The sequence below is a fragment of the Sciurus carolinensis genome, chromosome 6, assembly GCF_902686445.1.
Source record: "Sciurus carolinensis chromosome 6, mSciCar1.2, whole genome shotgun sequence".
Lineage (NCBI taxonomy): Eukaryota > Metazoa > Chordata > Mammalia > Rodentia > Sciuridae > Sciurus > Sciurus carolinensis.
In genome coordinates, this window is record NC_062218.1 from 140455256 (window position 1) to 140477430 (window position 22175).

General features: G+C 40.4%; 2 protein-coding genes across 5 annotated transcripts in view; both read left to right on the forward strand.

The window, feature by feature from the left end:
- Nucleotides 1-174: 174 nt before the first annotated feature.
- On the forward strand, nt 175-11680 carry LOC124986533 (putative G antigen family E member 3). The gene is given in 3 exon segments (XM_047554925.1): nt 175-272; nt 9938-10252; nt 10255-11680. Coding segments are annotated over 2 exon segments (333 nt in total). The 5' UTR covers nt 175-272; nt 9938-10129; the 3' UTR covers nt 10465-11680.
- A 678-nt stretch (nt 11681-12358) lies between these two features.
- Nucleotides 12359-22175, forward strand: part of G3bp1 (G3BP stress granule assembly factor 1) — a 32399-nt gene continuing 22582 nt past the window's right edge. For 2 of the 4 annotated variants that reach the window (XM_047555942.1, XM_047555944.1), the window contains exons 1-2: nt 12402-12494; nt 12975-13109. The gene's annotated coding sequence lies outside the window, so the exon portion shown is untranslated. Of the gene's footprint in view, nt 12495-12974; nt 13110-22175 lie in introns of all 4 variants that reach the window. The other 2 variants (XM_047555941.1, XM_047555943.1) reach the window with 2 other exon arrangements.

The window sequence follows — 22175 nt, forward strand, 5'->3', positions numbered from 1 at the left end:
CTCCATCTACTGGTGGCCATTTTTAGGTCACCCACTTTATATATGCTTGTGTTAGGGAATACAAGGCAAGGACACTGCGGTGAACAAGACAGATACGTATTGAGTGCCGACCATCATCCAAGATGCAGTGATGGTAAAGACCTAGCCTAGCAGGCCGCGAAGGAAGCAAGCGATGATAATGCAGCGTTAAAGAATCTGTGTCCTAACAGAAGAGAAAGGGTCGCTAACTCAGGGGTGGGGGACGTTCTTAAAGAAGGAGACTCTGGAAAAAGGTAATACTATGACTTACCAGGAAAGAGTTCATCTACTGAGCGAAGATAGGCTCATTGGAGGGAGAGAGGCAGAGGCAGAGCAGTGTTTTTGGCACAAGGAACAGTATGTACAAAAGCAGGAAGACAAGAATGGGCAGGCAGAGATAAAAAGATTAAGGCAGGTATACTCAGAATGATGGAGAAATGAAGTAACAGACATGATGAGGTGGACTTCCATGAGGTAGAGGCAGATGGAGGTAGGATTGCTTTAGGGCACTTACAGAGAAACTAGCAGGCCTGAAACTTCAAACACACACACATACAAACAGACAATAGGGCACAGTAATAGGGTCACTGTCCTTTGATATTCCCTGCTGGAGGCTCAGTCTAAGTAGTTTCAAAGATCTCTCATCTACAGAACTGCTTAGATAGTTTATTAAAAACTCAAACACCTGTGCTGGAGATATAGCCCATCAAGTAGAGTGCCTGCCTCACATGCTCGAGTCCGGGTTCGAGTCCCCAGTGCTGTGTTAGATTGTGGAAATAAAAAACAAACAAACAAAAACTCAAACACCTGCAGGGCATAGTGGTGCTTGCCTGCAATCCCAGAGACTTGGGAAGCTGAGGCAGGAGGAGGGCAAGTTAGAGGCCAGCCTCAGCAACTTAATGAGGCCCTAAGCAACTTAGTGGGACCCTTTCTCAAAATAAAAAATAAAAAGATCTGAGGATGTGACTCAGTGGTTAAGTGTCTCTGGGTTTAATTCCTGGTACCCAAAGCAAAAAAACTCAGACACCTCATCCTCATCCTAGATATACTGCCCTCTAATTTCAAGATGTACTTTTCTTTTCAGTGCCTTTCCTTGCTCTGGTTTGGGAAATCTGGCTGAGGAAAACTGTGGTCTTAATTTACTTACTTATTTTATTTTTATTTTTTTGCCATGCTGGAGATTGAACCCAGGGCCTAATTCATGCTAGGCAAGCACTCTACCACTGAGCTACATCCTCAGTTGCTATTGTTCTAATACTTTTTGAGAATGTGTACTGGTTATTGATTTATTATCTCTCAGCTCACATTCATCCTTTTTGCTTACTCTCTGAAAATGGATCTAGACTCTTTTTAAAATATTTTAATCCCTTTTTCTTGCTGGGAGGATATTAAGCTGTTTCAGTAAGACTCTGGAGAGACACTGAAGGAAGATTTTCCTCTCTGGTTTCCCCATACACAATCTCTGAGGACATTCTCCCCTGTATAGGGACCAACAACACCTGGCAGCCAGCAGTTTCCCCCAGAACCCCTGTAGGTGGTTTTATGGCACAGTGCTCCAAGAGAGACCCTCGCTGTGAACAGCTTTTTCCAGGATAGTTTTCCAGCCTAGAAGGTGAATTTCTAGCAAGTTCCACCAGCACAGTACCACAGTCATTTCCTTGCCTTTGAGTGGGCCACAGCTATGCCCTCTCCACCAAGGTCTGGATCTCAGTCTGAGGACCAGAGTGCAGAGAGTGTAGGGGGCACTCTTCCTGGGGTGCTCTTATACTCTGGGCCTTGGCAGCTCCTTACAACTGCTATTTTTATATTCTTTAGAGTTTTCCCTCCTTTTATTAGCTAACCTATTATTACTATAGTCCCATTATAATCTTAATCTTTAAACTTCCCTTTTTCAGATTACAGAGTGATATCTGATTACAGAGAAAGACAACAAATTGCCTCCTATAGGTAAGAGGTTAATGGATCTACTCTTGGCCTAAGTCCAAGGAACACAAATGAAAGAGATGTGTCGAGGCCCACCCTTGTCACTAGCTTGCAATGACCCTGGGTGAAGAAGCCCACCTTCAGCATGCTGAGTGAAAGAGGTGTGGATGTTGGAGTCTGTCTTCATCTGCTAGGGCTTCCAGAACAAAATGCCACAGATTAGGTGGTAGTTACTGTTAGAAATTTCTTTTCTCATAGGTCTAAAGACTAAGACGTCCAAGGTAAAGGTGCTGGCCCATTTGGTTGCTGATGATGACTCTGATCCTGACTTCAAGTCACCTTCTGCATACAGCAGAGAGCTCTGGTGTCTCTTCCTTTCCCATAGGATATCAGCTCTGTCCGTTTAGGACCCTCATATTACAGCCTCACTATTATCAACTCCTCACAGGCCTTGTCTCCACATACAGTCCCATTGAGGGTTAGGGCCTCAGTGTACGCATTTTGGAAAGCACACAGAGCAGAATCCTACAGACCAGAGTTTGAATCTAAGCCCTACATTTAACAGTTGTATGACCTTAGGCAGAGTAATTTACTTATCTAAGCCTAAGATATTCTCATTCAAAAAATGAGGATAGTAAAGGTGACTATACAATTTTTTTACCCAATCCTTTTGAGACATAAAATTTTGCCAGGATAAGAGGCATACACCATGACCCATTCAGGCAAAGCAGGGCACATTGTTCTGTCAAAGAAATCTCTTTGCATTATTATTGGAATAAATGTATGCAAACTACTTAGCACATTGCTTGCACATGGTAGGCACCCCAAAAATATAAGAATTCTCCTAATTGCTAGGCCCACCTGACTGGCACTGGGTTTTCTTCTACTAACAAAATACCCCTTGACCCTCTACCCTCTTCCTGCCTGCCAGAAATTCCTAGGAAGGAAAGAACAGAGAAGAGAGGGAAGGAAGAAGGGGGTGGGGGGACAACAATGCTGGTAACCTTAAGTCCAGCAAAGGCAAGCATATGGTCTTAGCCCTGGGAACAACCACATTGGGGATAGCAAGATTGCAGGGGACCAGAGAAAGGAAATCCATCTCAAAGGCTGCAGTGCACCAGGAAAGCCACCTGAGTCATAACAAGAGTACAAGGCTTCGAGACCTGAGATGGGAAAGTTAAGCAGAGAGAGGGAAAGAGCAATTAATGAGAACACAGCATTATAAAGATGACAGATGAAGATCTATTAAAGAAGAGGATGTATAGGATTATAGTTCCTATGTGAATATATACATAAACCCCATGTATTTACCAAAAAATTTAAAGTTATTAGAATTTATCTTGAATTGAGTGCAGGATTACAGGCAGGATTCCAACGTATACACTGTTTAAAATTTTTCAAATAGTACAAGATAGTATAAGAGTAAAAGTAGGTCTTCCTTCCACTCTAATCTCACCCCCACCACTGAGCCACAGCTCAGCCCTCCCCATATGAATCAGAGCCTACTATATACATACACTGCACTTTCACCTTTTCTCACTTTACAAGAATCTTAGAAATTGTCCTTAATAATACACATGGATCCCTCTTATTCTTTTCAATGCTATAAATGTCCCGTTTCTCAGTTGTACCATAATTTGTTTCATCAGTCCCTATGGTAGAAATCACTGATTGACTTATCCAACACCCATTTCCAATTTCTTTACTCTTGCTGCTTTAGAGGCTGGGATCCCTTAATACTTGTTTTCCCACCCTCCCTGGCGGCCATAGATGTATCCACATAACATGGCTCTGCACAATGATACAAAAGGAAAGTTCGCTAAGAGGATTCTGGGAAAGCTTTTCTTAACTGATATCAGGGATTGAACCCAAGGATACTTAACCAATGAGTAACATCCCTAGCCTGTTTTATTTTGAAACAGGGTCTGGCTAAGTTGCTGAGGCTGGCTTTGAACTTGTAATCCTCCTGCCTCAGCTTTCAAAGTCACTGGGATTACAGGTGTACACCACCACACCCATCCTGGGAAAGCTCCTGCATTCCTCATAAAGGAAACAAATGCCACTCCTTTCCCTTCCCTGCCTAGAACACTGATGTGCCTGACATGCAGAATACAAGGGCACCATTTTGCCACCATGGGTGAAATGCCAAGAGAATCACAGAGATGCTGGTTCTGACATTGTAGTCATTAAGCCAATGCCAGACACAGCTGTCCTCCAGACTTATGTGAGAAATGTAAACCCATCTTTAGTAATACTTTGTTACCTGCCCCTGACACAATCCTTACTAACAAACATATACATTGTTTCCAGTCATCTAAGGCTGTTAATGATGTAACAATAAATCACACACATATGCCTTTGCTTAAAATTTTGTGTAGAATATACTGGGCATGGTGACACGTGCCTGTAATCCCAGCAACTGAGGAGGCTGAGGCAGGAGAATCACAAGTTCAAGGCCAACCTCAGCAACTTAGCGAGGCCCTTACACATACAATAAATTTCTGAAAACCTAGTTTGTGGTATTATATTTCAGTACCAGGTATGGATGAAGACCCTGGACATGGTTGGGGTAGGGGAAGACCTCAACAAATCAGTCACCAGTTCCTGAAGATTTCTGCTTAGAAGAGACATGTCTGTCTTCTACTCACATTTTTTCTGACGAAAGGAGGGCATGTAGTCATGCCACATTTGTGTGTATGTGTTTGTATGTGTGTGGAATGGTGCTGGGGATTGAACCCAGGGCCTCACACATGCCAGACAAGCACTCTACCACTGAGCCACATTCCAGCCCAGTCATACCACTTGTTTTTAGGTGTTTTTTATTTCTTTTGGTAGTGTGGATTAAATCTAGGGGTGCTTTATCTCTGAGCTTTAGCCCCAGTCCTTTTTATCTTCTTGTTTCGAGACAGGGTCTCTCAAGTTTGAGGCTGACCTAGAACTTGCAATCCTCTGGTGTTAGCCTCCCAAGTTGTTGGGATCACAGGTGTGCAACCACCAAGCCCGACCTGTCATGTCTACCTTTAAAGAGGCAAGAAAGTACAATAATCCTGCCAGGTGTCCAGAAGGAAGAGAAACAGCAGCAAAGTCAGGAGACAGCACCACCGACTTCCACAGGCTCTTTAGACAAGACATGCGCTTTCTGGGCGTCACAGTCTGCAACATTGTTTATTGGACTCAAAACTGCAGCCAAGAGTCAGAGAAAGTTTGTTAGTTTTTAAATTCTCTTTCAGAGTCCTCTAGGCTTCAGGTTTTAAAGGTGTGTTTAATGAGACAAGCCCACAATCAATTCCCTGCGTTTCAGGCAGTTAACCTCCCTGAACCTCTTTCTTCCCCTGTAAAATAAAAGTAATTATTAGATCTATCTTGGTGCTGTGGTGAGAAATAAAAACACTCATAAAATATTCAACACTGTAACTATTGTAAAATAAGTACCCAGGAACTACTCTTTGGGTTATGACAAGTTAATTTTTTTTAATTGTATAGTACATAAACAGTTTTTTTTAATGTAAAAAAAGTATAAAACAATACACATAAAGTGAAAGAGCCTTTTTAAAACCCTTACAAGCACTCTCTTACAGATGTGGCAATTGCTATCAGATTGTTGTATGTACATTCAGATGTTTTTCAATTGTCAAACAATAATTTAGTTTAATGATATTTTCGACTCTAGAATCAGCCCACACTTTGTTCCATAAAATACAATTTGTTCCCATAAGCAGAGAACAGAAGAGTTTGATTTTATAGACAGAAAAGAGCTGTAGAAAGCAGAAACAAAAAAACAAAAAGCAGATGAGTCATTTCAAAGTTACCTTCCAAGTAAGATGGAGACAGGGAGACAGCAATGAAAAAGAACAGATCAGTTAACACTCAGGTTACCTTTTTTGGTGTGTGTAAGGATTAAGGCAGAGGGAACCTCATTATCATGCCAATTGAAACAGGCCTGTAGGAGAAATTTGACTGTTATCTCTCTAATCCTGATTTCTCTGCAAGGTCAGAATACTTGGTGACTGAAACTTTAGCATGAGTGGGTCCATTTTATTAACCTGGTCAGTTGGGGCCCAGGGCAGTAGTTTAGTTCAATACAACGCTTCCTATAATATTTTTTTCTTAAAAAAAAATCTCTGAACCCAGGGCCTTTGTTGTTGTTATTCTGGGTTTTTTATTTGGTTGTTTTTAAATTTTAAGACAGTGTTACTAAGTTGCACAGACTGGCCTCAAACTTGAATTTTTCCTTCCACAGCCCCCAGAGTGGCTGGGATTATAGGTGTGAGCCACCCTATTTGGTGAGAGTCATCTTTATATATAATATGGTTGGATATATTTTCTAGGCATATGAACATACATAAACTTAATACATATATATACGTATATATTTAAGCTAGGCCAATCTTTTAAATTGCTGCATAAACAGTAAATTTAGCTATTCCCTGTTGACATTTAGATTACTTTTATATATTATAAACAATGCTATAAGAATATCTTTGCTCTCTCTATATATGTGGGAGAGTTTCTTCTGAATGAACACCAAAACGTAGTGTTTCTATATCCTACAGTATGTGGATTTTAAATTTTCAGAGAACTGGAGGGTATAGTTTAGTGGTAGAGCACATGATTAGCATGCTTAAAGCCCTGGCTTCAATCCCCAATACCACACACATACAAAAACTTAATAGATGCTATTAAATTGCTCTCAGAAAGCCCATGTCAATTTACATTGTGTACTCTGAGAATAACTACTCTCTCGCACTTGTGCTAACATTTGATATTAGTAATCCTTTTTTCACAATTTGATGAAATGAGCATATATTTTTTGTTTTTAATTCTTCTTATTGAGCTTTGGGTTTATTTTTAATTTTTTTTTTGGTATTGGGGATTGAACCCAGGATTACTCTACCATTGAGCCACATCCTCAACCCTTTTTATTTTCTATTTCGAGACAGGGTCTAGCTAAGTTGCTGAAGTTGGTCTCAAATTTGTGATCCTCCTACCTCAGCCTCCCAAGTTGTTGGGATTACAGGTGTGAGCCACTGTGCTTGGCAGACTTCAGGTTTATAATGACAAAAACCTGATGCTGAATACCAGCTCCATCACTTTCAATCTATGTAATCTTGAGCTAGTCATTGAAACTTTCTGAACCAGAGTTTGAGAATTTTTGAGGATGAATGGGAAAATAGTCTAGCACTCTGCCTGATATTTAGTAGTGTTTGATACCTTCTATGTTATTTAGCCTTGAAGTTTTGTCCCTAAGTCACAGGAAGTGAGGACTCCTTGAGGTGTGTGTGTGTATATATATATATTACACACACTCCCACATATAGTTCCAAGGTGCTGCAAAGGACTTTGTCTTAGACTCCACAACTTTCAAACCACTTGGAAATCTGTCTCTGCAGGATTACCTGGTGCTACATCTAAGGGGAAAAAAATAATCCCAGCCTTTCAGGGGTTTCTGAGGAGATGATGTCTTTTTTTCTGTACTTGGGGCTATATCCTCTTTCTGGACAGTATTAACAAGTGAGTAAAAGAACATGGACTTGGAAGGCAGAGTTCTAGTTTCTAGGCCTAGTTGTGTGGTCTTGGACAAGTTACTTAACATCTTTGAGCTTGTTTCTGTACTTGGGAAATGGAAAACAGAATCCTTATGAACATTAAATGAGATTTTCCTTAAGAATACTAGCAAGACGCCTGGCTCATGGTCAGTGCCCCACAGTTTGAGTTGTGTTTGCAGATAGTCAAAGCCAGACAGGGGAATTCAATTCAATTAGGTCTAAATTTCTAAGCCAGTAAAGTTCTTTTTGAGAGCATTTTTTTTTTTTTTTTTTAATTTTAAATTAAGAGATGGGTTCTCACTATGTTGCCTAGGCTGGCTGCAACACTGACCTCAACCTTCCCAGCAGCTGGGAGTACAGGTGCGGTTTAAAGTTCTCCTTGACTCTTTGGTAACAAACAAAAGGGAAAAAGAGATTAGCAATCCAGAAGAGGCAGATTACAACTTTGATGCCTCATTTTCAAGACCCATCATATACCCACCCACAAGTGATAATATTCTATCCTGTTTAAGGATTAAAAATTTCTATATTGTAGTTTTTCATATTATTCATAATCTGTAATTATTTTTTTATGAAAAATAATAGCACATTAAAAATAAATTATACAGTACCAAAGGGTACAGAATGAAAACATCCTTTTTCCTATCCTGGCCAAAGTTCATCTCCCTGTTAGCAATCATTAACAGTCTGGGCATATACAGCAAAAACATACAGGAATGTGTACATATAACTACAGCAACCCAGCATGTCTTAATAGTCGCCCCATGGCATCCCTCTGCCCTTTTTACACAAATGCTATTAGCCATCCTCTCCCTAATATTCTGCACTTTGTTTTCTTATCTTCTGGAATTCATTCTATAACTGAATGTAGATCTGCTCATTTTCTGTATGATCACATGACAGTTTATTTCAAGTATACTGCATTATAGTATCATATCTAACTTGCCTGTGTAGTCAGACATTTGGGCTACTTCCAGTTTCTAATACAAAGAATACTGCTGTGAATATTTAAAATATTTTTTTAATTTTCAGTGGACCTTTATTTTTACTTATATGTGGAGCTGAGAATTGAACCCAGTGCCTCATACATGCTAGGCAAGCACTCTACCACTGAGCTACAATCCCAGCCCTGCTTTTTCACAAAGAGTTTAAATATATATATATATTTATTTATATATATTTATACTAATATATATATATATATTTATATATATATATCTTCCTTAAAAAAAGTCTTAATCATCCTTCGTGAATGATTTTCTGTGTTGTGTTAAACTGATCAGATGATTTCTTACCTAATATTTCCCATCCATCACCTTCTATTGCCTGTTACATTTTATCTTCTGGGATCTTGCCCATGCCCCAACCCCACCAGATTCTCTAAGATTTGGGAAGAACTGGCAGAAAGAGCAGAATGAAGTAGCGTTCTGCAGGGGTTTGCAGATTTTGCTTTGTGGTGGAGATAAAAGACCAGAAAGAGGCTAGGGACTTTCCCTTAGAAGACTAACTTTTTTTTTTTTTTTTTTTTTTTTTTTTTTGGTGGTGTTGGGAATTAGAACCCAGGGCCTTGTGCATGTGAGGCAAGCACTTTACCAACTGAGCTATATCCCCAGCCCTAGACTAAGATAACTTGACCAGGGTTTCTCAGTCACAGCACTGTTGACTTTTTGGGTGAACAGTTCTGTTATGGCTGGAGGGGGTGAAGGTGGGGGAACTCTCCTGTGCATACCTGGCCTCTATCTGGTAAATGCCAATAGCCCCCTTACTCATTTGTGGCCATGACCCCCCACCCCTACCCAACCACTGCTTTAGACAATTCATTAGTGGTAAGTTACTCATGGGACATTTACCAAGTATTAAGCATCCTGCATCTGGGGCCCAAGGGTTTCTAATCTGGGTGAGGAAACTACCACAGGAAGATGCCAGCTTGCTTTCCTCTCTGGGAGATAGTGATAGACATCTGAGATGTTCTGCCAACATTCTCCCCCATTATCCATTCCCTCTTCCTTCACATTAGCCTCATTGCTCCCAATCTAGTGGATTCCCTAGAGGTTAATGACTTATTTTGAATGTAGAATTTTCTCTATGCACTTATATACCTATTTTAACCTACGGAGATCTCAATTAACAATTGTTAATCCAACTAAAAATTGAAGACAGACCCCTAACTGTATAGTTTTACCTTATTTTTTAAACTGCTGCATTATATTTAAAATCATGTGCATATCACCTGAAAAGTTTGCCAATTGATGAACATTCTTTTCAAGCATTCTGATAATTCTGCGGAACACCTTGGTACCTGCCTTTGTCAATGTAGCTATCTGTAAGTTTTATTGCTTTGGAGGAATGTATATAACTTTGATACTGCTTAAATTGCCTTTCAAAATGAGCAGCTATCACTTAAAACTGCCTCCACGTGTGATTAAGAGAAGCTCTGGCTTCCATTACAGGCCACCTGGGTTATATTACCAATCTGCCCTCTATCAACGTTACAGTTCTGAGAGTCATCTAGGAAACTGGAGTCCTCTTCACTGTGCATGCGCCATGCTACCGCTTTCTGCGCGCTCAGTGCCATGCCAGGAAAAGTAGTACCCCTGCTACCTTCATTCTTTCTAGCCAACTGAGTCTCAGTCGTGTGAAATATGAGTGAAAAAGCAAGATCAAGATCCAAATCTATAGGTAAAGAAGATGGTCAAGAGTCTTCTCATCCGGTTAAGCTTATGGTTTCCCAGTTCAGTGATGAACAACCTCAACAAGAGGATCCACCCCACCTGAAAGTCAGGGTGTCGCACCTGGTCAAGAGAGTGAAGGCGAGGGAGCACCTGAGCTTCAAGGACCTGACCTGGAAGCTGATTTCCAGGAACTGGGTGAGGCCAAAGTGCAAGGTGGAGATGGTCCTTTTGCCAAGGGTGAAATTCTATCAACTCTAGAACCCCTTAAAATGTCAGAAGCAATCAAAGTGCAGTCATGGGTTTAAAAGAAGACAATCTAGAACCACGCCTGCAGTCTTGATAGTACAACTTTGAATACTAAAATGATCAGTAAAGTTTTACAGTTTTCTGAAAAAAAAAAAACAAAAAAACCCTGTAATCTCTTAGTCCATCCTTTCAATAAATTTTTCAGGTGCTCCCCACTGCCCTCAGATTAAAGCCCAAGCAAGGCTAGCACGATCTTGGAGGTTCCTTAACTCTAGAAAACTTTCGGCGGCGTCTCTCTGTGCGCAGTTTCCTCTCTGTTTGCAGAACTCGGTGGTGACTGTTTTCTGGGTCAGTGCAGCGTCTCTGTTCAATGGGTGACACCGACAGCATCTTGGACCAACTCCGAACCCGGCACTTAGAGCTTTCAATGGTGAAAGAGCCGGGATGATGCGGAAGTGCGGCCTTACCAGCCAAAGGGGCTTTCCATATCTTTCCTGGGCCATCCCCACGTGCGTTTCAGTCTCCCGTCGGGCCACGGGAAGACCCGAGTGGGCATCGCCCGGGTCGCGCCAGGTGGCTGGCGGCTTGGAGCGCCTCCTCTACCTTGTCCCAACAGGAATGCTCCATGTTACTTCATTTCCAAAAACCGCAGAAAAGCTTAACTGGAGACGGTCCCGCATTGTCACATGTTTGGAAAGACAACGGGCCGGGGCGTGTCCATGCCTAGCATGTGGGAACGAAAGCTATTTCCATATAAAATACTCATGGTGACCAACAGAGGGCTCAGCAAAACACTGAGACCGGACCGAAGCAGGTTGAGGCTCCTTAACCTGCGAAGTGTTTCGGGAAAATCTTTAGGATGTCCGCATAGGACTTGGCAAGTTTACCTTTTAAAAGCCCAGTCGCGAAGTAATCATCTCCCGCACCCACAGTAATAAGAAAAAGGAATGACAATGGTGGTGACGCACAGGATGTTGGAGGCCAAAACTTGATCGGAGAATGTACAAATTGCTATTTCTCAGTAACATCCAAAAGCGAAAACTTCACTAAAAGATCCACGAGCCGACCATCGGGCCAACCTGAAGCAGCACCTGCCAAGAAGCAACCGGATGGAAATGCAAATTCTCAAACTCAACAATAGCTTTCGCGTGTGATCTTTTTACAGGAACTTGCATACACTCAGCTACTTTTTTCTTTGGCTTTCCTTTAACAGTTGCCCAACAATAGTGCTGACTAATGGTAAGAGCCAGCAAGTGCTCTTAGCTCACGGAAATGAAAAAAGTTGTAATAAAAAGGATGAAGAATAAAAAAAACAGAAACTTTGCCATTTGGTTCCTCGTGTACCAAACCGTGCGGAAGGGCGGGAGAAGGAGCCTCAGGGGCCGGACACAAGAAACGAGGTTAAGAAAGGAAAGTGGACCGAAGTCGCTGCTTGGAGTCGCTGCTTGGACAGCCTCATAACCGCCCACAGGGGTACGGGCGGCGCTGGCTCTCTGTCTCGTTGGAACAGTCCAGCCCCCGTGTCAATCAGCTTCTTCCGGCATTGCGATTGGTCTGGGCATTTCTTGGCTTACCCAGTGCCCACCTCCTAGTTGCTTGGGGTTTACTTCCCCAAAGTACACGGGTCCCACCTTGTGGAGCAACCGCTCCTGCACGGAAAACGGATCTCCGCCCAGGGGAAGACATTTTAACCAATGAGAGAAGTCCCATGTAGTTATTGGCTACTCTGGATATCGGTCAAAGAAGTTCCCACCCTCCTTCCATGTGTGCCTTCCAGTTATTGGTCTGTCTTAGTGCCAATCCGTTATAGGGAAGCAGGATCCTCACAGTCTTATAGGCATGAGTCAAAGCCAATCAAGAGCCACGCCTTCATCCTGAATCAGTACCCAATTGCTATTCGAAGAGCTCAGAGGACGCAGTCGGGATTGGTCCTTCACTCCCCCGACCTGGCCGTAACAAGTTAGGCTGAGCCGCGGTTATATAGACCGGCGGCGGAGCACGCGTGTGTGCGGACGCACTTGCGTGAGGGATTCCTGCCACCTTCTGTGCTGTGGGGCAAAGCTTGTTCCTCTCCCGCTCAGCCGTGCAGGTACGCAGGGGTGTGGGCGGGGCAGTGCGGCCTAAGGACGAGGACCAGTTGAAGCGGTCGTGTAAGAGAAGTCGGAGAAGCACCGCGAGCCGTGTCCCCCCACCCCCACCCCAACGGCCGCCGGCGCGCGCGGCGGCCGACGAGCGCGCGGTGACTCCCTAACCCGCGCCGCCTGGAGCGCGTGACCGTGTCCACCGCGTGCGCGTGCCGCATCCAACGGCCACGCGGGGCGGGAGCGAGCCGCGGCCGCCGCCCGGGCCCCGCGGCGATCTCCGGGCCTTGGGGCCCCGCGCGGCCCGCTGACCAGCTTTTCCCGCCTGCCCAATCCGCCACGCGCCAGGGAGCCTTTCCTCGTCTGGTCACCGGGCTACACAGCCCGGCGGGGATCTGGAGGGTTTTTATCTGGGAGCGGGGACAGCGCCGAAGCGCGGTAACTCTTCTAGGCCCGCAAAGCCGAAGTGCGGTTCCCTGGCTTTACAGGAGTAAGCAACGAGTGAGCAGCGCGTGCATGGAGAGTTAGTGACAACACCACGTAGTGTTCCCAGCCCTCACGGCGCCAGGCACTGTGCTGAGCCAGTTGTCTGCCTCGTGTAATTCTCACAACGACCTAGCGGGGTAGGTGCGATTTTTCTCATTTCACTGCGACTAAGGCACGGAGGTAGAGTGATCTGGTCAAAGGCACACAGACGGTAAGGGGAAGGTATTTGGATCCGTGTTCTTTGGATTCTGCGCCCACAAACCCAGTTTATTCTTTGCTTTTGCTCTGTTCGTCCTCAAGGCACCTTTGCTCCCGAGCACTTGTCCCTGAGGTCAGCCTCAGCTTCGAAAGGCCAACTGCAGAGAAAACTGCAGCAGCATATTTGTACAGGCCAGTCTGAAGACCTCCTAAGGAGACCGGGGTGGGAAGTGGGATTATGACAAAGGAAAGGCTACTTGCTTACATGTATTTGTATGTTGATAGATGCGGTGACCGATTAGCTTCTGGAAAAAAAGAGAAGAAAATGAGTAAATGCAAATGAGCGTGGACAGTGTTCCTGCTCAGATTTGAAAGTCATAGCATGGTGATGGGAAATTCCCGCCAGCAGAAGTTAGGCTCTGATAGTAGACCTTGAATCTTTTTCCGGTTTTTTTTTTTTTTTTTTTTTTTTTTTTAAGTCGGAGCCAACTTGCGGAGGAAGATCTTGGAGGTTGAAGCGAATGAGGTTTAGCATGATGAATTTCAGATCTCAACAGAGTCTAGGCTAAAATTTGAAATTGGAATGGAAAGGGTGTTGTCCACTTAGTGTATAAACTTGATCACTGTAGATGAATAATCAGTGATTGTGATTTATTGAAAAGCATGCTTAGGGCGGTTCTGGGTCTTTCCTGGATAAGTCTGTCTACATTCAATATATACAGTTTTTGTATTTATCTTATTAGGCTCCTAGTAAAACCCCTTTCTTACTTTCAAGGACTTGCGTTTGTTTTCCTTGTATATTTATCATTTTAGAGTATTTTGAAAACAGTATACTCCTTGGTTTCATGAAGTAAGTGTTTCTATATTTTTAGATTCACATGATTAACTTTACAGCACAAATGTTTCCACTTGAGACAAAACCCCAACAAAAGTTTGGGGACTAGTTCCGAGTTAATTGACTTTCATGTAAAGAAGTTAAAAAGTCAGGTAGTTTAATACCTGTAAATGTGTTTGCCAAGGAGTTACCCATTGTTTCTTACCAGAAAGTAGCAATAAAGAATCAAAATATTGTATGGGCAACTTCATACCTTTGCTAGTGTTGCCATAAATAACAGATTGCTTTCGAATGTAACAGTGTTTTACTTGAAATTTGCACTGTATGCTGTTCAGGTTAGCTAGCCTTTTAAGGGTAGGTTTTCAATTAGCATTTTAACTTCGGACTGAAAAGGAGTAATTTATCAGATGTTAAAACAATAATGATCTACTTTTAAACTTTTAAGTTTGTCCATCTAACTTTAATATTGCTTCAAGCAAAATATATCAGAATGAAAACACATTATGCTTTAATTAGGGGAAGTTTTCATTAATTTCACCTAAAGATATTAAAAAAAAAAAAAACATGTATTTTTATTGGCCCTCAGACAAATGGTTATCAGTTGGGCAGGAATATGAACATTATATTTCACAAATTGCTGCTGTTACCACTTGATTTGTCAAGAACAAGTGAATTGAAGCACAACTTGATGGTACATGATTGTAATCCCAGTCACTAGGGAGACTGAGGCAAGAAGATCACAAGTTTGGCAACTTTTTTTTTTGACACTCTCTCAAAGTAAAATGAGGTATAGATGTAGTTCAGGTTATAGGACCCCTGGGTTCAATCCCCAATTACCTTTCCTATACCCACAAACTGAATCGAAGTAAACTGGGATAATAGAGTAGTATAAGACTTTGTCCTCCCTACTTCCCAAACAAGTTGTGGGTTACTGTGTGTGGTTCTGGGGAATCAAACCCAGGACCTCAAGTACCCAGCTACATCCCCAACCCTAGGCCACTTTTTTTGGAGTTCAGTTCTTTCAGTCAAAGTTTCTAACAGAAAAGAAGGCAGTTCTTTAACCCACAGTTTGCTTTTCAGTTGAAGTCCACTACAGAAATATTAGGAGGCTTGGGTAATTTTTGTTCTTGATCTATGTTGAAACATTTTTTGTTGTTACTTATATTATAGATTTTTTTTATAACTTGTTTTAGTATTTTACATGGAAAGTAAGGGACACAAAATTTTACATTTTTATAGCTTTATAATTGTATATAGTTCTTAGGATGAATATGACCAGTGTTAAAAGTGAAATTTAATATAAAGCCTGAATTTGTGACTAAAACCATTTTTTTCCTTTGTCAATTTAATAAAATTTCTTGGTCTTTTAACATTTTGAAAATTGGGTATTTTAAAATTACAGACCTCAAATAGGCATTGTGTACTTTTCATCTAATTGTGCATTTTGATGGTCTTGGATAAAACTATTACTCTACAAAGGAGATACTAGCAAAGCTCCCTCCCCCCACTGGTCTTTTGGCAACAGTGGGAAAAACCTGTAACTGTCCTTCCAAACCCTGGAGTTAAATTTAGATTCAGCAACTGTAATCCCACTAGTAGTTCTTGATCATACTGGCAGCTAACTACATTTATATTTTTATATCTTAAAACAGCTTTCTGTTTTCCTTAAGGTGTTTGTGGACACCTTGTCTGGCTTTAGTAGAGAAGGCTGAATTGCAAGCCAGGTGATGGGGTTGAGTGGGAATAATCCACACATGAAGAATAAAGTTAGGTTAAAAAGCAGAAAGCAATATAAAAATTTTTTTCCTCATAGGTTGTGACCTAGTAAACCAAGTCTTCAGGTTTTTTACATTGCTTTTTAGTATATGTGCTGCACTTTTGGTATTCAGTAAAAACAGTTCGGAGAAAATCCGGCTTCTTGGATGAGACACACATGTACTTTGTAGGGATACAGTTTTTGGTGGGTATTAAGTGACTGTGTAACAGTATTTTTGTGTATTTCGCATATTTTAATTGCTAGGGATTGAACCCAGCGTCTAAGCATGAACTCTGACGTTGAGCTACAACCACAACAGATTTGCATGATTTTTTTTGGTATGAGGGATTGAACCCAGGGGCACTTAACCACTGAACTACATCCCCAGACCTTTTAATTTTTATTTTGAGGCAGGTTCTCTCTAAGTCGATGAGGCTGGCTTAATTCTTCTGCCTTAGCCTCCCAAGTGGCTGGGATTACAGGTGTGTGCCACTGCCTGGTTGATTTGCATATTTTTAAAAGTGCCTTTATACTGTAGGGATTCTGATATTTTTTGGTGAAAAGAAAATCGAAGCTGTGAAACCCAAATAGTTTCTATTTTGTAAAACATGTAATACTTAATAGGGTGCTATAACCAGCTATTTCCTCATTCAAAAATTTTTGAAGAATATAGAATATGAAAACTGAATGTGGTACCTACCTACTTTTCCAACTTTCTCCCATCCTCTATTTATGCAGGCCTGTTGACTGTGCCTTAAGTACATCTAGGTTTGTGGACTTTCTCAGCTTGCCCTTAGGATTTCCTAGAGTGTGTGCAGCTGTCTATGAGATGTAAAAGATGGGAGGCTAATGTTTTTGAGATTTCATAAGTAAGCATTAGTCTTAACTGTAATTGTCTTTTCATCTTGATGAAAAATGTTTTCCTAAATTATGAACCTAAGTGACTAGTTTCTAACTTTGGAGTAGAGAAGGGATACTTGAAGAAAAGATAGCAAATTATTAAGCTTGTGAACTCTTTTTTTTTTTTTTAGCTGTAAATGGACACAGTACCTTCAGTTTGTTTATTTTTATGTGGTGCTGAGGATTGAACCCAGTGCCTCACATATGCTAGGCAAGCTCTTTACCACTGAGCTACAACCCTAGCCCCAAGCTTGTGGACTCTTGGAAGTGTTCCCTTCCCCCAGAAGAATTCAGTAATTCTGAGATAATTTTAGACTTATAGGAGAATTGCAGTATAGAGAGGTCTTGTGTACCGGTTATCAATCTTTTCTAATGTTATTATCTAACACAATCTTGGTACATTTACCAAAATAGAAATTAACATTGATAAAAGTCCTGTTAACTCAGCAAGGCCTGGTGGTGCACACTTACGATCCCTGATATTTAGGAACAGTGATCACAAGTTTGAGGCCAACCTGGGCAATTTAGTGAGACCCTGCCTGAAAAAGGACTGAGGATGTAGCTTATGGTAAATAAATCTTCCCTGGGTTCAATCCCCATTCTTCCCCATCCCCCACAAAGCAAACAAACAAAAGACTGGGAATATAGCTCAGTGCCAGAGTGCTCCTAGGTTAAATTCCCAACACTGCAAAAACCAAATAAAATCCTGTTAACTCAATGATAGACTTTATTTGGGTTTCCTTAGGTTTTTCTTTTTTCTTTGGTACTGGGGATTGAACTTGGGCACTTTACCATTGAACTACACCCAGATCTTTTACATTTTGAGACAGGGTCTCACTAAGTTGTAGAACTTGTGATCCTCCTGCCTTAACCTCTGTGGTCACTAGGATTATAGGTCTGAACCACTGTGCCTGGTATCCTTAGGCTTTTTTATGAATGTCTTGGGGTTTTTTTTTTTTTTTTTTTTTTTTTTTTTGTTTCATGATCTGTATGGAGATGCCACATTGTATTTAGTTCTCTTGTCTCCTTGGTTTCCTCTGATCTGTTTTTCTTTGTTTTATGACCTTGATTCTTAAGATCTTATTTCAGTTTGTCTGATGTTATGATTTGACTGAACTTGTGGCTCTGGGGAAAGTGCCACAGAGGTGTAACACATACCCTTTATCACATTGTATCATGGGTGTATAATATCATTAGTTGAATTTAGCCTTGATCATTCGATTGAGGTAATCTGTCAGGTTAGTATTTTACCCTTTTCTTTGCTATTGATTAGAGGGAAATTACTAAGAGCTCACATTCAAAGGAAGGGAGGAATTACATTCTTATAAAGGGAAGAAAATCAGAATTTATGGGCACATATGGCTTCTAATGATAATATTGGGAGGGGGGAATACTTTATGCAAGTGACCTACAACTCCCCATAGTTTTCCCCTTAGTTCTAGCATTTATTAGTAGATCTTGCCAATAATGGTAGCCTTTTTTCTTCTCTTTTTGCAGTACTGGAGATTGAATCCAGAGGTACTCTATCATTAGCTAAATCCCTCTTTTTAATTTTTTGAGACTGGGCTTGCTAAGTTGCCAAGTGTGTCCTGGAACTTGGGATCCTCCTGTCTCAGCCTCTGAGTTGCTGGTATTACAGGTGGGTCCCACTGTGCCTGGCTTTTTTTTTTTTTAAGAGTTTTATTTGTTGCAGTCATTATCAGGTACTTGAGACTCACAAGTATTTTGCCTGTACCAGGTCTAGGATCAAGAGTTCTTCTGAGGAGCAGTCAGACTACTGAAGGGAAGGTGATAGGTGGTCAGTGTGAAGAGTTTGGGAAATAGATTGACAGTGGGCCCATTGTTGTTGCTATTCCTCTTTTGAGCACTGAGGTTGGCCTTGTATTAAAATTGCTCTGGTTCTGGGAAAATGTCAACGAATTTCAAATATTTGAATATATAGCATAACCTTGAAACAAAATTTGTGCCTTTTTTTTGAGATGGGTACTTGGATATTGAACTCAGAGGCAGTGTATAATTAAGCTACTAAAAAAAATTCCCTAGGCTCTTTTGTTATTTCATTTGAGACAGTCTCCCTAAGTGGCCCAGGCTGACATTGAACTTTTGAGTCTCCTTCCTCAGCCTCCCAAGTTTTTGGAATTACAGATGAGTCCTTGTGATTAGGCTTGTGCCATTGCACTGTGCTTGAGAATTCTTCATGTTCTGGATACAAGTGTTTTGTTTTTTCTTTAAATCTGATATATGCTTTGCAAATATTTACTCCCAGTTGTGGCTTGTCTTTTTATGCTGTTAATAGTGTCTTTTGCAGAACAGGTTTTAATTTTGATAGAGTTCACATTATTAGTTTGTTCTCTTGTATGGTATGCTTTTGGTATATCTAAAATCTTTGCTTACCTCAGTCTCATACAAATTTGCTGTAGTTTTGAATTTTACATTCTGATTTGAACCATTTTGAGTTAAGTTTTATATATGGTGTAAGGCATGAATTGTGATTCTGGTAGATTTTTTTTTTTTTTTTTCCTTCATATGAATATTGAATTGTTCTGGCACTCTCTTGAAGAGTTTCCTTTTACCACTGAATTGTCTTTGTACTTTTTTTGAAATTAGTTGTCCAGTGATGTGTTTGGGTATATTTCTGAACTTCGTTCTGAAATGGATCCATTTTTTTTTATCATGTTCAACCTATTAAGAATGTATTTACATTTGTATACATAAATAATATGTGATATTGCTTTGTATATGCCAAAAACACAATTAGCCATATATCAGGCTATTATACAGTACATATTTGGCAACTTAATTTTCATTTTGACATTGCTTTTAAGATCTATTCCATGCTTTCTGACAGCTATAAATAGGGTGACTATATCTAGATAGTACCTATATAGTTACTTATCTCCATAACCCTAATTCACTCCAGTTAACCTGCCATAATTAATAGTGTCAGTTTTTAATCTTGTAAGTGTGCATGTGGTTGTCCTTAAATATAGAAGTTTCTGTGGTGTGAATGAACCAGAATTCAATTCTTTCTCTACTGGACATGTAGATTGTTACAGTCTTATATTTTAGAAATAGGGCAGCAGTTACTTCTGTATTCTTATGCAAATGGACGAGTCTCTCTTTTACCTACAGACTTAAAATCAGTGTTTTTAGGTAACTGCAAAAGTGTTTTCCTCTGTGCTTGTACCAGCTGAGGCTCAATCTTTAGCAATCTTGTAGGTACTTTTCTTCCTACTTGCTTTCCTATGTCTAGTATTAACTGAGATTTTATATACTAATACTTCCGGGGGATCTCAACTGAGGAGTGATGGGTTTTAATTTGCATTTTACTGGTAACTTGGTGTGTATTTTGTTGTTAATTTAGTACTTTCCTGAGAATTGCCAGATATATCTGTTTTTCTCTAGAGTTATTCTTTAGTGATTTGTATGCAGGGTTGGTTGGTTATGCTGGGGAATAAACCCAGGTCCTTGTGCATACCAAGTGAGCTCTCTAGCCCTGAGTCTACTCTCCCGTCTCTATATGCAGTTTTATGTATATAATGAATATATTGATCTTTTATATGATGTTGTATTTTTAAAATTTTAAATTAGCCTTTATAGTGACCTACTAAGACATTTGCTATTTTTTATTTTGTTAGAGTAAACTCTGTTGTTAAAATTCAGGTGGAGTATAGTTGGCCTTCATTATGCTTCCCTGCTTATCAGTTAAAAATTGGAACCAATGCTTATAGTTCATTAGACTTTAAAGGAAGCACCCTTAACATTTTGCTCTTTAGTAGAATTACTAGTGGAAAGTTTTAATGTTGCTGTGTTACCTGGGCATGATTGTAATCCCAGCGACTCAGGAGACTGAAGCAGGAGGATCACAAGTTCAAGACCAGCCTAAGCAACTTAGCGAGACCCTGTCTCCAAATTTAAAAATTTTAAAAAGTACTTGGGGATGTAGTTCAGTGGTAAAGCACCCCAGGGTTCAATCCTCAGTACCAAAAAGAAGGGAAAAAAGTTGCTGTGCAATCTAGAAACTTGGAAGCAAGTTAAAAATTTGAAAGTATTGAAGTCAGGGTCAGTCTAGTAAAATTAAAATTGGTAGTCAGAACTTTTGGTGTTATTGATATTTCCATGATTTGTGTATATGTTACGTATAGTTTTTGCAGTGCTGGGGATGGAGCTTGGGGCTTGAGAATGGATATAAGCACTTCGCTGCTGAGCTATACCACCAGCCCTGTGTATACTTAGGATAGTGCCTTAGGTACTTTTCAGGGTACTTAATTATGAAGTATGACATTAATTTTTTGCTACTTGTAGGTAGTGAATATTTCTGTCTCACTTTTTTCCTACTCTGTAAAATACCTTACTGGTAATCATGCTTTCATTATTTTTTAGATCCTAAACCCATGAAGTTATACTGTGAGTAATATTACAAACACAAAATGAATTCCTCCTTTCATAAAACATCAGAAAATATATGGTACTTGAGAAAAGCAGAATAAATTAATGTCTTTTTTTTTTTTTTTTTTTGCGGTACTGCGGATCGAACTCAGGCCCTTGTGCTTGCAAGGCAAGCACTCTACCAGCTGAGCTATCTCCCCAGCCAATGTCTTATTTTAATATAAATTTAAAGGTAAACAGAGATCTTCCTTCCCCCCCTTCCCCAACTTAAATAAGTTTTGGGTGGGATGCATGGCTCTGAAAATTCAGAGAAAGTGCCAGGCATAGAAAAGTTCCTGCACTGCAAAAAAACTGAAATTGAACCAACTACACCTGCTGCTAATAAATAGTAGGGTTGTTGTGTAGTCTTCATATTTATCTTAAATATGCCACTTAAGTGTACTAATTAAATGACATACACAGCAGAATTTATGAAGTTACATATCTAGCAGGGATTTTAAAGATCATTTCAAGAGAGCCAAAACTGTAAGATAACATACCTCTAGTAATTGGATGTTGGTAGCCTGCTGTTTATTTTATTATGAATATAATGCATGTTCATCCCACGACAGTTCATTAATACATAGGTCTGTGAAGTAGCCCTAGAGGATTAGAAATTTAGTAACAGGTTTTTCTGGATTTTTTTCCAGGAATACTTAATCAGAGTTTAATGTTATTACTTTTTTTCCTTATGAAAACTGAGTTCTAAATACTTATTGTTGGGCAACTTTTTCCTCACTTAGTAATTTTTGACGTTTAAATTTTTTTTTATTTTTGGTGCTAGGGATCAAACAGTTCTTTTTCTTTTTTCTTTTTTCTTTTTTTAGTTCGTTTATTTGTTCCAATTAATAAATGAGCTAAGGAACTGAATGGACTCTTCACAGAAGAACATATACAATCAATCAACAAATATATGAAAAAATGTTCAGCATCTCTAGCAATTAGAGAAATGCAAATCAAAACTAAGATTTCGTGCGACTCCAATCAGAATGTCAGTTATCAAGAATACAAGCAACAATAAATGTTGGCAAGGAGGTAGGGAAAAAGGTACACTATTACATTGCTGATGGGACTGCAAATTGGTGC